The 13736-nt window shown below is 43.7% G+C and overlaps 2 protein-coding genes across 14 annotated transcripts in view; one reads left to right on the forward strand and one right to left on the reverse strand.

The window, feature by feature from the left end:
• The window catches only part of SNX25 (sorting nexin 25), a 133931-nt gene that overhangs the window by 119132 nt on the left and 1063 nt on the right, over positions 1–13736 (forward strand). For all 4 annotated transcript variants that reach the window (XM_058723404.1, XM_058723405.1, XM_058723407.1 and 1 more), the window contains 5 exons: positions 2826–2990; positions 5597–5714; positions 9620–9686; positions 12857–13038; positions 13561–13661. In XM_058723404.1, the coding sequence (XP_058579387.1) occupies positions 2826–2990; positions 5597–5714; positions 9620–9686; positions 12857–13038; positions 13561–13661 (633 nt within the window). The remainder of the gene's footprint in view (positions 1–2825; positions 2991–5596; positions 5715–9619; positions 9687–12856; positions 13039–13560; positions 13662–13736) is intronic.
• Positions 12718–13736, reverse strand: part of LRP2BP (LRP2 binding protein) — a 44566-nt gene continuing 43547 nt past the window's right edge. For all 10 annotated transcript variants that reach the window (XM_058723413.1, XM_058723422.1, XM_058723421.1 and 7 more), the window contains 2 exons: positions 13549–13625; positions 12718–13058 (listed from right to left, as the gene is read on the reverse strand). The gene's annotated coding sequence lies outside the window, so the exon portion shown is untranslated. The remainder of the gene's footprint in view (positions 13059–13548; positions 13626–13736) is intronic.

Below are 13736 nucleotides of genomic sequence, written 5' to 3' on the forward strand. Positions count from 1 at the left end.
ATGGCAGAACTGGGTTAGAGAATCATCAGTGTTTAAATGCTCTTACAAGAGAATTTAAAACTGAAATCCTACCATTTTGTTGCTGATTCAGAATGTCTAGGAAATCATTAAACCCACTCCAACATAGTAACCGATTGAATCATTCAGATGAGTTAAAGATCTTGTTTGTGAAACAAGACACAACACTCTGTGCCTGCACTTTCTGGGTGCAGGGAGGGCGGATATGTACCCTTACTGGATTGTGGGTGATGGAAATGGGTTAGTGAGTTCTGCTGTTGTGCCAGGAGAGAAACCACACTTTGCGACCCTGCCGCCACTGGTAGGTCATGTGGGCACAGCCCAGAGCAAGAATAACCTGCAGCTAAGCCAGATGAAACTAGTTCCAAGTGGCCTTTTGTCTTGTAATCAAGAGGTTTTCAAACCAGGAAGTACAGATTTGGATTGTTTTCCCATTTCCTCAAAGACTATTGGAAAGCACTAACTATTGAATGTATTTCGGAAAGTTACACTGCAGACTGTTATTTCAAATATTATCCCACCAACTGCAAACAGGAAAAGATGTAAAATGCTTAGTCTTTTATTGGGTTCACAGGACCTTCCAGAAAAAGGGATTCCAGTGAGCACGTGTGTACTTGAATGTTTATTTATGAGAAATGGTTCCCTATTGAAGCAAACTAACCATACAGATATTTAATAATCTAGATAGTCATTCTCGGCCACACACGTGTCTTTCTTCATTCCTGTGGACATATAGGAATAGACTGCTTACACCAGCCTTCCGCCTCCAGCGGTGCTCTGTCCTGCTTCTTGGTGTGTGTGTGCACAGCACTGTTCTTGGAGTGCCTTACACCTTTCTCCATCACCCCTTAACTGGATGGTCACCTTAGATCTTCACTAGAATAGGACAACGTGCTCTAGGTGTTTGTGGGAAGGAGTTGGGAATGGGATGCCATCCCCAAAGAGCTTAAACACTATAAAACCCCAGGGGGTGCCTGGCTGGCTCAGTTGGTAGAGCAAGCGACTCTTGATCTTGATCTTGATCTCAGGGTCGTGAGTTTGAGTCCCATGTGGGGGTAGAGGCTACTTAAAAAAAAAGTTACAAAACAATTATACCTTGCCCCACAGACATCTTTGAGAATTTCTGACTTTTCCTATGTATTTAATTTGATTATTTTCCTTCATAATCGAATATAATTTAGGCCAAAGTCTTATTACCCTTAATGATTTCTTTATATTGATTGTATTAAGTTCAAGACTTAGTCATTTCTTACTATCTTATAAAATAGTGCTGGAGAGTATAGATCAGCTAAAGGAAATCAAGTTAGGGGGAGAGTATCTCACTCCTTCTAATCTATCCTTACATACAAGTGAACATTTGATGCTCTGTGAAAGGAATAAAGGCCTATCTGTTGGGCTCCGGGGCCAGGGAAGGTGGTAGTGACACCCACTCCTCATCCGCATTAACCTCCTTCCCTCCATCTGAGTCAGAACGTTCCTGTTTCCAGTCCAGTCTTCATGCAGGACAGAGGAAGCTAACAAACACTGGAAGGTTGGTCGCACCCTTGGACCCCCTGTCCCCTGTGTGGCAGTATGGGGTGTTCTCGGAAGTACTTGTTCTAGAGAAGGTCATAGAGTTTATCAGATTTCAACCTTTGCCTGAACAAATGTCATGTGACTGTCAGGGACCAAGTCCACTGAGACTAGAACCTAACCTCTTGGGGCGCCTGAATGGCTCAGTCGGTTAAGTGTCCGACTTCAGCTCAGGTCATGATCTCACGGTTCGTGAGTTCAAGCCCCGCATTGGGCTCTGGGCTGACAGCTCAGAGCCTGGAGCCCGCTTCAGATTCTGTGTCTCCCTCTGTCTGCCCCTCCGCTGCTTGCACTCTCTCACATTGTCTCAAAAATAAATAAACATTAAAAAAAAAAAAAATTAGAACCTAACCTCTTCTGCCACCCCAGGCTGTCATAGCAGAAGCACAGTGCTCCCAGTGTCCCTCTACCCCAGAGAGATTACATCATAAATGGGGCACTATTTCCCATTGGTCTCTTTTTTTTAAGTTTTTTTCAATGTTTATTTATTTTTGAGAGAGAGTGACACAGAGCATGAGCAAGGGAGGGGCAGAAAGAGAGAGACACAGAATCCGAAGCAGGCTCCAGACCCCAGGCTGTCAGCAGAGAGCCCGACACGGGGCCCGAACCCACCAGCAGCGAGATCATGACCCGAGCCGAAGTCGGACACCCAACTGACTGAGCCACCCAGGTGCCCCACCATTGGTCTCTTTAATCCTAAATCCTGTATTGTGTTTTTTTGAGTATTTATTTGTTTTTTATTTAAGGTTTATTTTTGAGAGAGAGGGAGAGAGAGATCACAAATTGGGGAAGGGCAGAGAGAGAGGGAGACAGAATCCCAAGCAGGCTTCATGCTGTCAGCGTGCAGAGGGTCCTTGTGCAGTGGGTGGTGTGTAAGGTGTTCCAACACAGGCCGGTGAAGGTGACGTTCAGAGGCGGTGGCCACAGGTCTGTCAGATGTGTGCAAAGCAGGAGTTCTTTGTTGTGGTGCAAACCGAGTGCGTTCTGTTGTCCACGCCGCATCCCCCATGAGCAGGATGATTAGGGTGCTCCGGTTTCCCAGGAGAGGGTTGAGATCACTGCAATTAATCTCAGATGTTCTGTTTCAGCAGGAGAGGGAAGTGGTTTGGGGTTCAGAATCGGGGAGGTAAATCCCCAGCGCAGTCCTTTGTGCCTCACTCGCCTGTATCTGTGCTGGTTTCCCGCAGTTTAGGTGTAGTCCTCCCTGGGAGTAACCCACCCTCTTTCCTCCGCAGAATCTGCTTTCAGATGAAAGACTGTGTCAGAGTGAAGCACTTTATGCCTTTTTGAGCCCTTCTCCTGACTACCTCAAGGTTATTGATGTGCAGGGGAAAAAATCCACTTTTTCATTATCCTCATTTTTGGAAAGACTTCCTCGCGACTTCTTCTCACATCAAGAGGTAAGCTGTTGAAAGGTGCCATTTTTTAAAAAAATGTTTGTTTATTTTGAGAGAGAAACAGAGAGAGACAGAGACAGAGAAAGTGGGGGAGGGGCAGGGAGAGAGGGAGAGACAGAGAATCCCAAGCAGCCTCCACGTTCATTGCGGAGCCGGACCCAAGGCTCTATCTCAGGACCGTGAGATCATGACCTGAGCCGAAATCGGGAGTCGGATGTTCAACTGACTGAGCCACACGTGCACCCCAGTTGTGCCATTCTTGCAGACTTGGGCACATCTTTTTGAAGGCTGTTTTAAGTACCAGATATTTGTTGAAAGCATGCTACTGGTGGGGCGTGGGGGAGCAGGTACATCCATTTTCAGTTATTATGGCTGTCATACTTTGGGGACACCTGCTTGTGCTCCCCTATAAGGCACTTGCAAGACTTATGATACAGAAAAGAGTAATAACAAGATCGGTAGGCGAAATGTGGATGGGAAGTTGTATGGGAGCCCCTGTAAAAGTGGTGGACCAGCCATCCCTGGAGATGTGGGTCGTCATTATGGGGAGACCGGTATGAGAGGGACAGTCAGTAGGTCATGGGACTAGAGAGGAGGGCGTCTGGAGGGAGCTAATTAATGGAATATTAGGCAAAAAGCAGAAGGGGCGGGGGGCAAGGTCATGCCAAGCTGAGGTGGTCAGAACTTATTTTCAGGGAATGGAAGGTCATGGAATATTCTGAAGGAAGATGAGTCTAGGAGTGACATTCAGGGGTAAAGAAGTGAATAGAGAGAGGCTGCAGACATTTGCGATCTTGTATTCTAAATTTTTTTTTTTTTTAGTGTTTATTTATTCTCGAGACAGAGAGCGTGAACAGGGGAGGGGCAGAGAGAGAGGGAGACACGGAATCCGAAACAGGCTCCAGGCTCTGGGCTGTCAGCACAAAGCCTGACGCGGGGCTCAAACCCACGAGCTGTGAGATCATGACCTGAACTGAAGTCGGACTCCCAGCCGACTGAGCCACCCAGGCACCCCAACGATCTTGTATTCTAGAGCTCGGGCTTCCCTGCAGAGCCAGCTTCTAGCTATGTTTAGGACACTGAAGCCCCATCTTTGGCTCTTCAGCAAATTGCTCAAGACCATTGCTGAAATTTGGTGTCTCCTTATGGAGACATTCATTACCTCCTTGGCGTTCATCGCCAAATGCTACTGCCTCTTCACCAGGATTGGTTTAACGAGTTCGGACAGAAGGCGCGGATGATGGACAGGAGCATGCTACTTTACTGCATTCTGAGCCAAGAGAAATCTGGACACCCCACAGAGCATATCCACACCAGTGCTCGGGTCTCTGTGTAAACCTGCTCACCCCCCAAGCCTCTCTCCCACCTCTGCCCCTCGGAGCCATATATGTCATGTCTGCCCGTGGTCGGTTAGCTTTCCTCCATGACCTCCCATTTATTCCTGAACCTCTTGGAGTTTACCTTATGGCTCAGTCACTATGAGATTATCTCTAAGAGTGAGTGCCCATGGCCCGATCCAGCGGCTTCCTCTCTCTTTTCACCTTCTTCCCCCTCTTCTGCAGTATTTGATGTTGCTGTGACATTTTGGAAACTCCTCCTGCCTCTGACTTCTCAGTCCTTTCCCCTGCCCCGCCTGTCCCCCACAGTGCTGTTACTAGCCCTCCGTGTGGTTCACAGCTTCAGCTGTTGCCTCTGCAGACATCAGAATGATGCTCAGCTCTCCTTCCACTGCCCGTGTTTGTGCTTCTGTGACAGCACTTCGCCCTCTGTGTAGAAACAGCTGCACGTATATTTGTCAGTCTCCCCAGATCGCTGTGGGCCGCCGAAAGTCTAGATCCACATCACCCCTATTTGCAGTAGCCTGGTACCTGGCAAATAATGAGTTTTGAACTGGAACTTGCTGATACACAGATCAGAAAATGAGACTGACTGAAGTACAGAATCAGAGCTTGAGTCAGAGCTTTAAAATGATGACATTACTGGGGAGCCTGGGTGGCTCAGTCGGTTAAGTGTCTGACTTTGGCTCAGGTCATGATCTTGCAGTTTGTGAGTTCGAGCCCACGTCGGGCTCTGTGCTGACAGCTCGGAGCCTGGAGCCTGTTTCGGATTCTGTGTCGCCCTCTCTCTCTGCCCCTCTCCTGCTTTCTCTCTCTCTCTCTCTCTCTCTCTCTCTCTCTCTCTCTCTCTCTAAAAATAAAATAAACATCAAAAAAAAAAAGACATTTAAAAAAAACAGGGAATTTAAAAAAACATTTTAACAGCGAATTTAAAATCATGACTTTTAAGTTAAAAAGGCTTACTTTTGAAACTCAAAATGGTTAGAAAACTATTTTGTTATCTACTAATTCACTCCTTACTAATACAGTGATAGAGGTTTTTCAAAATTATTTTAAACCTTGAATAAGCCTTTAACATCAAGCTTTTCCCTGGGGTTAGATACACATTTTGCCCCGCGTTGAGAATGCATAGATTTCTGTATGTAGGAAAGTCAAATGAGTGTTTAAGGTTGAAATGTGAGCCCATAGGTTGGAATTTACATGTGAAAGAAAAGAACAACTCTAACAACTTTCTTGGATAAGTGACTTCCTCTGACCTTTCTGTACCCCCAGGAGGAGACAGAGGAGGACAGTGACCTGTCAGATTATGGTGATGATGTGGATGGGAGGAAAGATGCCTTGGCTGAGCCATGTTTCATGTTGATTGGGGAGATCTTTGAACTTCGAGGAAGTAAGCCTCTTTGTGATTTATTTAAGTGGTCACACACCCACACCCACCCATACCCTCATAATACCCCTTTATTCCCGAATCACATTTGTATCCATATCCATTCACTCATCAGCAAACACATTTACCAGCCAACCAGATACTGTGGGAGAACCCGAGGCCACGACCTCTGTACTTGGGGAACTTTGGGTCCTGAGTTACCCTCTACCGTGTTCCTCTGAATACAGATAGAATGCTTTGAATTTCTTTTTTACGTGGTTTAGCATAGCCTCATTGCTTTATAATTGTGCCTAGTCAGGGAAGGAGCCCTGTTGATAAAGGTAAGGTTTTGGTGCTGTGAGGTTGTACTCTGGTCAGGGACACAGGAAATGCCTCAGGCCTGCCTTTCAGCTACCTCTGTCCCTGTTGAGAAGTGGTTATCAGTGGAAGGGTGGGGCAATTTTGTCCCTCGGGGGACATTTGGTGATATCTGGAAACACTTTTGGTTGTTACAACCTGGGGGATTGTGCTCCTGGCATCTTGTGGAGAGAGGCCAGGGATGCCACCAAACCCCCTCCAGGGCCCGGGGCACCGCCCACAACAAAGAGGTGTCCTGTCCAAAAGAGCGCCCAGGTTGAGAAATGTCACCCTAGCGGTACCTGAGGGAGATGTACTTGGCAGAAACAAGGGCAAAAACAGAATCAAAGTATTCGTGTTAAGACCCACACAGGTGCTTCTCCCCCAGAGTATTACTTGGATAAAAGGTCAAACTGTACTGGGTGGCTGAGTCTTGAGTCCTGAATAGGTCCCTCTGCCCACGCTCACCTTCCACAGCCCCCCAACACTCTGAACCCTGAGATCGGTGTGCTCCGTGTACCGAGAGCCTCAGGACTAGCTAGAGATAGGACAGGTGCCTGAAGTCACAGCCGACCACCTACAAGAGGAAACCCATGTGAGGAGTAAGCGTTGCTAAGGCCTCGTAATGCCACCAGCCAGTAATATGTTGTCCTGTGACTGTCTTGTGCTGTCTACCCAGATTAGCAGCTTTTCTCTTGGGGTAAAGAGTATGGGCTGAGGGTTGGTCCTGTATAGGAAATGGAGCTGGGCTTCCCTTCTTATTTGTATATCCCTTAATACATCACTTAAAGGATTATTAGCAGATGAAAAAACTTCAAGTACTATTGCAAGTTTGAACATGTTTTATGTGTCTTAGTCCTCACCATCTACTGTGATGCCTCATCCATAGTCAGTGATCGATAAAATGCCTGGATGGATGCACAGGCAAGAAAATTTTAAGTGCCAGAATTAATTATTTTAGTCATTAATAAGCCAGAGCTAAAACAATCAGCAAACGCTTTGGGAGCATATGTTTTAGAGATCACTCTGGTAAGGAGAAAGAAAAGTATATCAGATGTAGCTTCTTTCTTCGGTGAACTTACACCGCAGGGGTTCCAAAAATGTAATTCGCATTAAGCCCTAGACCCAGTTCTAAACTGCAGGCAGAGATTTATACGTAAGGATGTTCATTTTAGCATAATTTCAATAATGGAAATTTGGAACTAGGCTAAACTTTAGAAATGGCGGATGGTTAAATGAAGAAGTAATCTGTGATAGAATAGCATCCAAATACCAAAGATCCTTTCAGATGAAAAAGCTATCTGTCCCTGTTCTATGTTTTAGAGGCTCTAAGATATATACTGATGTTTAACTAGGTACAGCATAGGCAGGAAAAACTAGTTCTCCACCCAAAATCTGACTCTTCGTCAGTGAAATCTGGCTCATTAAATCGTGAGTCTTCCCCATTTCCCACCGAGTTGATAAGAATGAGGAAGCACCATTGTAGCCTTTGGTCAGTGTGCTCTTTGTGAAACAAAGGGATCCAGAGACATGATGGATGGGAGTAGGGCCCAGTCTTGTCTTTGCAGCTTGGATTTCCTCTACCACATGCCTGCTTAGAAGCATATTTGGTTTTGCTAGTGACATTTCAGAGGGGAATAAATAGAACATCATTTATAATGAGATGTGATATATTTGCCATCAGCAAAATGCCAGTGTTGCTGCAGCTGCTTATGTGTCTGAACAGATGAGTCCTTGGAAGGAAGAATAGGGCTGATTCCTGTGCAGTATGGGGAACGGGGACGGGGAGAGGATTGGAAGAAGGGAGTAAAGGCATATCAGTGCTGGGAGAGAATTTGTACCAAAGACATTTTTGGTTCCTGCTCTAGTTAAGCGTACAAAAGGGGATCAGTAATACAGCCTTTTAAAAAATGTAGAACTGTCGCTTGGCCGTCAGGCATTCTTAGAGCTGCCTGTGTCCTCAGACCCTCTGCATATTGATAGAGAAAAATCTGTTATAAGATGGCTGACGACAGTACTGAGAAGGAAATTCCAGCCCCTGGCCTAAGACTCCCCTTCCAGGTTCTTCTTCCCGCCCTGCTTGCCACATGTACCAAATTACTACTAATGAGGAATGCGGAAGGAACAGACTATAAATTGTCCCCTCTGTTGACACTCTGGGCTCAGACCTCCGGAGAATGATCTCCTCTGAGCCCACCGGTGTAAAATAAACCTCCTGCCTTCCAAGATCTCCAAGTGCCATTTGGTTCTTCTGGGGTGATCCAGACCAGTTTCCATGACAGTATGAGCTGCGTCTCTTCTGCTCTGGAAAGCCAGAGTGAGGTTATCAGCACCGGCAGACGTGCTGCTCCCAGCCTAAAATGAACGAGTCTGCGTGCCATCAGAGTGCTCTGAATTCCATAAAAAATTTAAGGCACCTTTGAAGCATAGTTCTGATTCTAAGACTTGACTCTTACTTGACAGGTTAACAACACTACTTTAGCTGGGTACTTAGATCCATTTAAAAAGTTAGAAATGACTTTGGAATGTTCTAAAAGTCTAGGGCCAAGTCTGTGTTGATTGTTGATTTTGTTTGGGTGGTTTGTCTCGTACAGAGGTGTTTGTGGATTTAGTCCCTTTTAGGTTTTCCTACTGGGGCAGGAGCCCTGAACTCTAAGAGCCAAGCCTGAATTTCTCATTTGCTTATGTGTGAGTAACTAAACATTTCAGTGAATGGATGTGAATTTATACAGATGGAAAATTTGGTTTAGATTCCAATTTGCAGACCTAAAACATCCTCCCAGCATTTCTTTGCCTTCTTCTGGTTTATATTCATATTCTGTACCTTTAAAAATGTGTCTTCATGTTGGTAATTAAAGTTTAGGTCTGTCGAAACTTTTACAGCACTCGTGTAAGATATCAACAAGATTTGTAAAGCAAAACACATGTCCTTGAACAGATGAGGCTCAGAGAAGGTGATTTGTGCCCAGCTGCTCTGGGAAGTGGCACAGGAGTGTGCCAAAGTCACGCACACTCAGGGTCCCGGCTCTTGACAGTTCACCTTTCTCCCAAGGGCATAAAATACATAAAAGTAAGGAGTGATCTACAAACGGCTATCCAAAAGGGAAGTTAGGCCCATCAGCTCATTCATATTTCAAAGTATTTGTCAACATTTGATCACAGATATTTCTCATTCAGAGCAGTGTGTTAGAAAATTGGGTTCAACAAGCCAGACAGAAACCTAAAATAGGCTTTGCAGTGTCTGCTGGTGGAAAACAGACGTGTAAGTAGCCTGGGGACATGGTGAAGTATTGTTTCCATTCGCTGGCTCAGCTGTTGTTGAGGCATTGAAAAGCTATAAAAACTCTTAGGTTTCATCTCATCGGTTACTATGTGGAAAATGAAGGCTTAGAAGAAGTTTTTTTTGACAGCAGTTTGCTAACCTGGACCCAAATTCTGCAGATATCCTAGTCATTACTTGGTGTCAGAACTCAGATTGAGTCAAATGGTAAGATTTACGCTTTGTGCAGCTCCGAAAATGTCATAATTGTGATATACTGTGATAAATTCTTTTCTCCTCGTTTCTATTTTAGTGTTTAAATGGGTGAGAAGAACATTAATTGCTCTCGTTCAGGTCACTTTTGGAAGAACCATCAACAAGTGAGTTTCATGAAATGAATGTTTGAATTAATGCCTTACTCTTTGCCTTAAAAATCAAATTACCTTGTGATATAGTAGCCGGGGATCTCTCTAGCTTAAGGTATTATATTTTCTCATTTTGTTTCCATTAGGGTTCTAAGATTGGATAGGGAAAGAATTTCTCCCACAGGATGCATGGTGAACTAGATGATAAAAGCTTGAGCTAGCTTCAGCATTCTGGCTGACAGGGTCAGGAAATTCTGTTCTGTAGGGGCACCTGGCTGCTCAGTGGGTGGAGCGTGTGACTCTTGATCTCAGGGTTGTGAGTTCAAGCCCCATGTTGGGTGTAGAGATTAGTTAAAACAAAAAATTAAATTAAAAAAACAAAAAAACCCTAAAACCCTAAAAGTTCTGTTCTGTAAAGTTCTCTTTTGATCATGATGACCAGTTTGAGTATCTTGGGTATAGTGTTTTTATGTTGCATGATGGGAATCACTTTAAGGCTTAGACTCTAAGCCAAAATGAAAGTGCAATAAACATCACCTGGCAGGTATTTATTTGGAGGGAAATGCAAACCATATGTGTTTTTTTTTCCCCCCCGAGTTGGGGTAACATTAAAGTGGTAATTGCTTTTATTAGTTCATATCTTAATACCCATCCATTGAGATATATGGATGTATACCACCATTGTAAGCCATGTGTATATTCTAAGCAATGGTACATTTTCCATACACATGAGAGTTTAACTCTATATCCAGTACTCTTATGACTTCCTGTACAATAAAAATGTGAATTACTTGCTAAAAGATAAGGGGGGAAAGTCAGTTTTTTTGTACAGCAAAATATTTTAAGATGAAATTACCAGACTTTCCCTAGTGAAAGATGAGCTGTTAAAACCATCATAGTGACTTTGTACACATGGTTATCAGGTAAATCTTATACGTTTTTAAGGGAAACAGTAAAGAGCAAGTTATCTTTTTATTCATTCCCAAATAGAATATATTTTCCTTGTGGTCAGAAGCAAAATTTACTTGTCAGATTTTTTAACAAATGGTATTAGTGGCATATTTAGTTGACTTAGTATCATAGGCTTTTGTTTTCGTCACAAAGATGGCCTGTTTAACTTACCATTTCAATCTAAGGCAAACCTCTTAACTGTTACATAGATGGGCTTTGGATAAAGAAAATTCCAAAATGGCCCTGTATTTCCCAGTACTCCAGACGTGCTAATTTATTTTCCTTTTCAATTTCAGCAAATCATGCACACCTTCCTTGCTCCTATTTATGATATTGGCTCTTAATTATAAATGAGCAGTGGCGGTCTGTGTGTGGTGAATCCATTGGCAGTTCTTTTTATGGGGCTTGGAGGAGAGGTGTCATGTAGAGAGTTTTCAGGCCGTTCATTTCAGTGGGCTTTTTATCAGGCAGAGAAATGATGGAGCACCTGGCCCTTTGCTATTTTTGCCTTTAGCAGAGAGAACACATCACAAAATGAAGCAGCAGCACAGTATGTGCCTCGTGCCTTGTCCCAACTATAATTTCACACATCAGGATTGATTCAAAAGCTTCCTTTGGTTTTGGCTAATTGAGAGTCAGACTTAAATTGATAGAAAATACATAGGTGATGGCCTTTGGTAAGAGTCACTTACCTAATTTTGAGTTGCAAAGTGAAATTTTCTTCATGTAGTGCCAGTGAGTAACTCAAAACAAGACTGGGTGGGGGGGGAGGCGGAAGGTGTCTGCGTTTTTACGTAGATTTTTCTTAGGCAGGCAGGCAGGTTGGCAGGTTCTCTCTTAAAGCAGAAGTCCCATTTGGGGCACCTGGGTGGCTCAGTCGGTTAAGCGTCCGACTTCGGCTCGGGTCATGATCTCACGGTCCGTGGGTTCGAGCCCCGCGTCGGGCTCTGTGCTGACAGCTCAGAGCCTGGAGCCTGTTTCAGATTCTGTCTCCTTCTCTCTGTGACCCTCCCCCATTCATGCTCTGTCTCTCTCTGTCTCAAAAATAAATAAACGTTAAAAAAAAAAATTAAAAAAAAAAAAAAGCAGAAGTCCCATTAAATTAATACAATTCTTTTATTTGGTCTAGATATGAATTGCCCAGTTCCTAGGCAGCATAGGGAAGTATCTTAGGAGACATGCAGTTATAAACAGAATTAACCCAGTTTTAACTCAGAGCAGAGTTTAGACCACAGTGGTAGCTGATAACTATGCAAAGTATGAGGCTTGAAACATCTATTTCAGATACTGTTTCTGAAAGCCTTACATTGCCCCTCTAAAAATCAGGTTGGGAAGTCAGATTCTTTAAAGGCTTTTTGATTTATTGTAATTCATGAACTGAGTTTGAAATTTCAGGTCTTCCTGGCATCGTCAAGACGATTCTTTCCTCCTTTTCACCCTCCAACCTCTCTTGGGGTCTTTGAACTGTGTTACTTGTCTCTCGACAGTAGAAATCCTGTCACGGGTTAGAATTTTTCTAATGACTAATGAAACAGGGTTGCGTGGAAGACCTGGAGAACCGGCTAAAAGCCATTTATTTGTTAACTGTGCAAGTCAAATGTCTGCCCAACCTTCATTCCCAGGGAAATGTGAAATACACTAGATAGCAGTTTATCTTTCTGGAGTCCTTCACTTTAGGGTGAAAGGTGGTATCTTTTTTTCTTCTCGCCTCGGGAACACGCGAAATGCTTACGCTGGGTCAGAGCACTCGGCCCAGCAGGATCTGCCAGGGCGACACAAGAGACAGCGAAAATAGCTAGGTTCCTCCCCAAGACTCCAGGAGCTCAGGAAAGTTTTCCACACCACTTTGAACAGTTTTCAAATGAATGCATGTTTTCAGTTTATACCACTTCCTGGAGAAATTGGTGTGTGAAGCACTGTGCACAGGGTAGTTGCCAGCTTCAAACAATTCAGTTTCCTCTTAGTTCTTGTCCTTATAGATTGCAGGTACTGTGTGGCAAACATTTGGAGAGCTCAGCACTGATGGACATGTGAGCTCGAGAGATGAATGGTTACCCAGCACCACCAAAATAAAAAATATCTTTCAGAGCCAGAGTTTAAAAATTCAATTCCTAGTTTATTCATCAAACGTGTAGATCAGGCTGTATCTTAACCTACCCACTGATAAATGCCTTGCGAGAACAGAGGATAACATTTTTCAAAACGTCATCCAAGAAACGTTTTTCTCTTAAAAGACAAATCCGGGACACCGTGAACTGGATTTTCAGTGAGCAAATGTTGGTTTACTACATCAACGTTTTCCGGGATGCTTTTTGGCCACATGGGAAATTGGCGCCTCCAACCACAATCAGAAGCGAAGAACAAAGTCAGGAAACAAAACAGAGAGCACAGCAGAAGCTGCTTGAGAACATTCCAGGTGAGGCCTAGGTTCTGATCCTGAAACGTACAGAGACACAAAGGGAACTAACTTTATTAAGGCGTTTTTCATTTATATCTCTCAGAAAACATTATTTACGTTGAAAAAAAAAATAATCAGTTTTTTTTCTCTTAAAACTTGTCCCTTGCTGAGAAATTATACTGAGAATGTTAATGAGAACAGTAGTGGTTGTAATGCTTTCTTTAATTAGAAAAATGTTTTAGAACAGATAACAAGTTTTGTGCTTTAAAAATCCTGCCGGAGTAACACTGTTTAGAGAGGTTACTTTTTAATTGGGTAGCAATGTATTCAAATTGTAATTTGTATAAATGCCTGATGTCGAAAACTTCTAAATAGACTTATTTTCTCTTTAAACATTTGAGAGAACTGATCGTTCATGTCCCTCCCGCCCCAGTGCCTTTATTTGTTGCGGGTACACCGTGTACTGTCTCCTTCACTGAATATGCGTGGATTGTAAACTTTTTGTCAGTAGTAGCACAGAATGTAAACCTGATTTTTCAGATACGCTTCAGAGCCTCGTTGGACAGCAGAATGCCCGGCATGGTATAATAAAAATCTTCAACGCACTGCAGGAAACAAGAGCCAATAAGCATCTGTTATATGTGAGTAATTGAAAGGCAACCAAAGGATTTACTGTTAATTCAGTTTTACATTTCTGTTCACATGTGGGGGTTGCA

This window comes from Neofelis nebulosa, chromosome 3, assembly GCF_028018385.1.
Source record: "Neofelis nebulosa isolate mNeoNeb1 chromosome 3, mNeoNeb1.pri, whole genome shotgun sequence".
Lineage (NCBI taxonomy): Eukaryota > Metazoa > Chordata > Mammalia > Carnivora > Felidae > Neofelis > Neofelis nebulosa.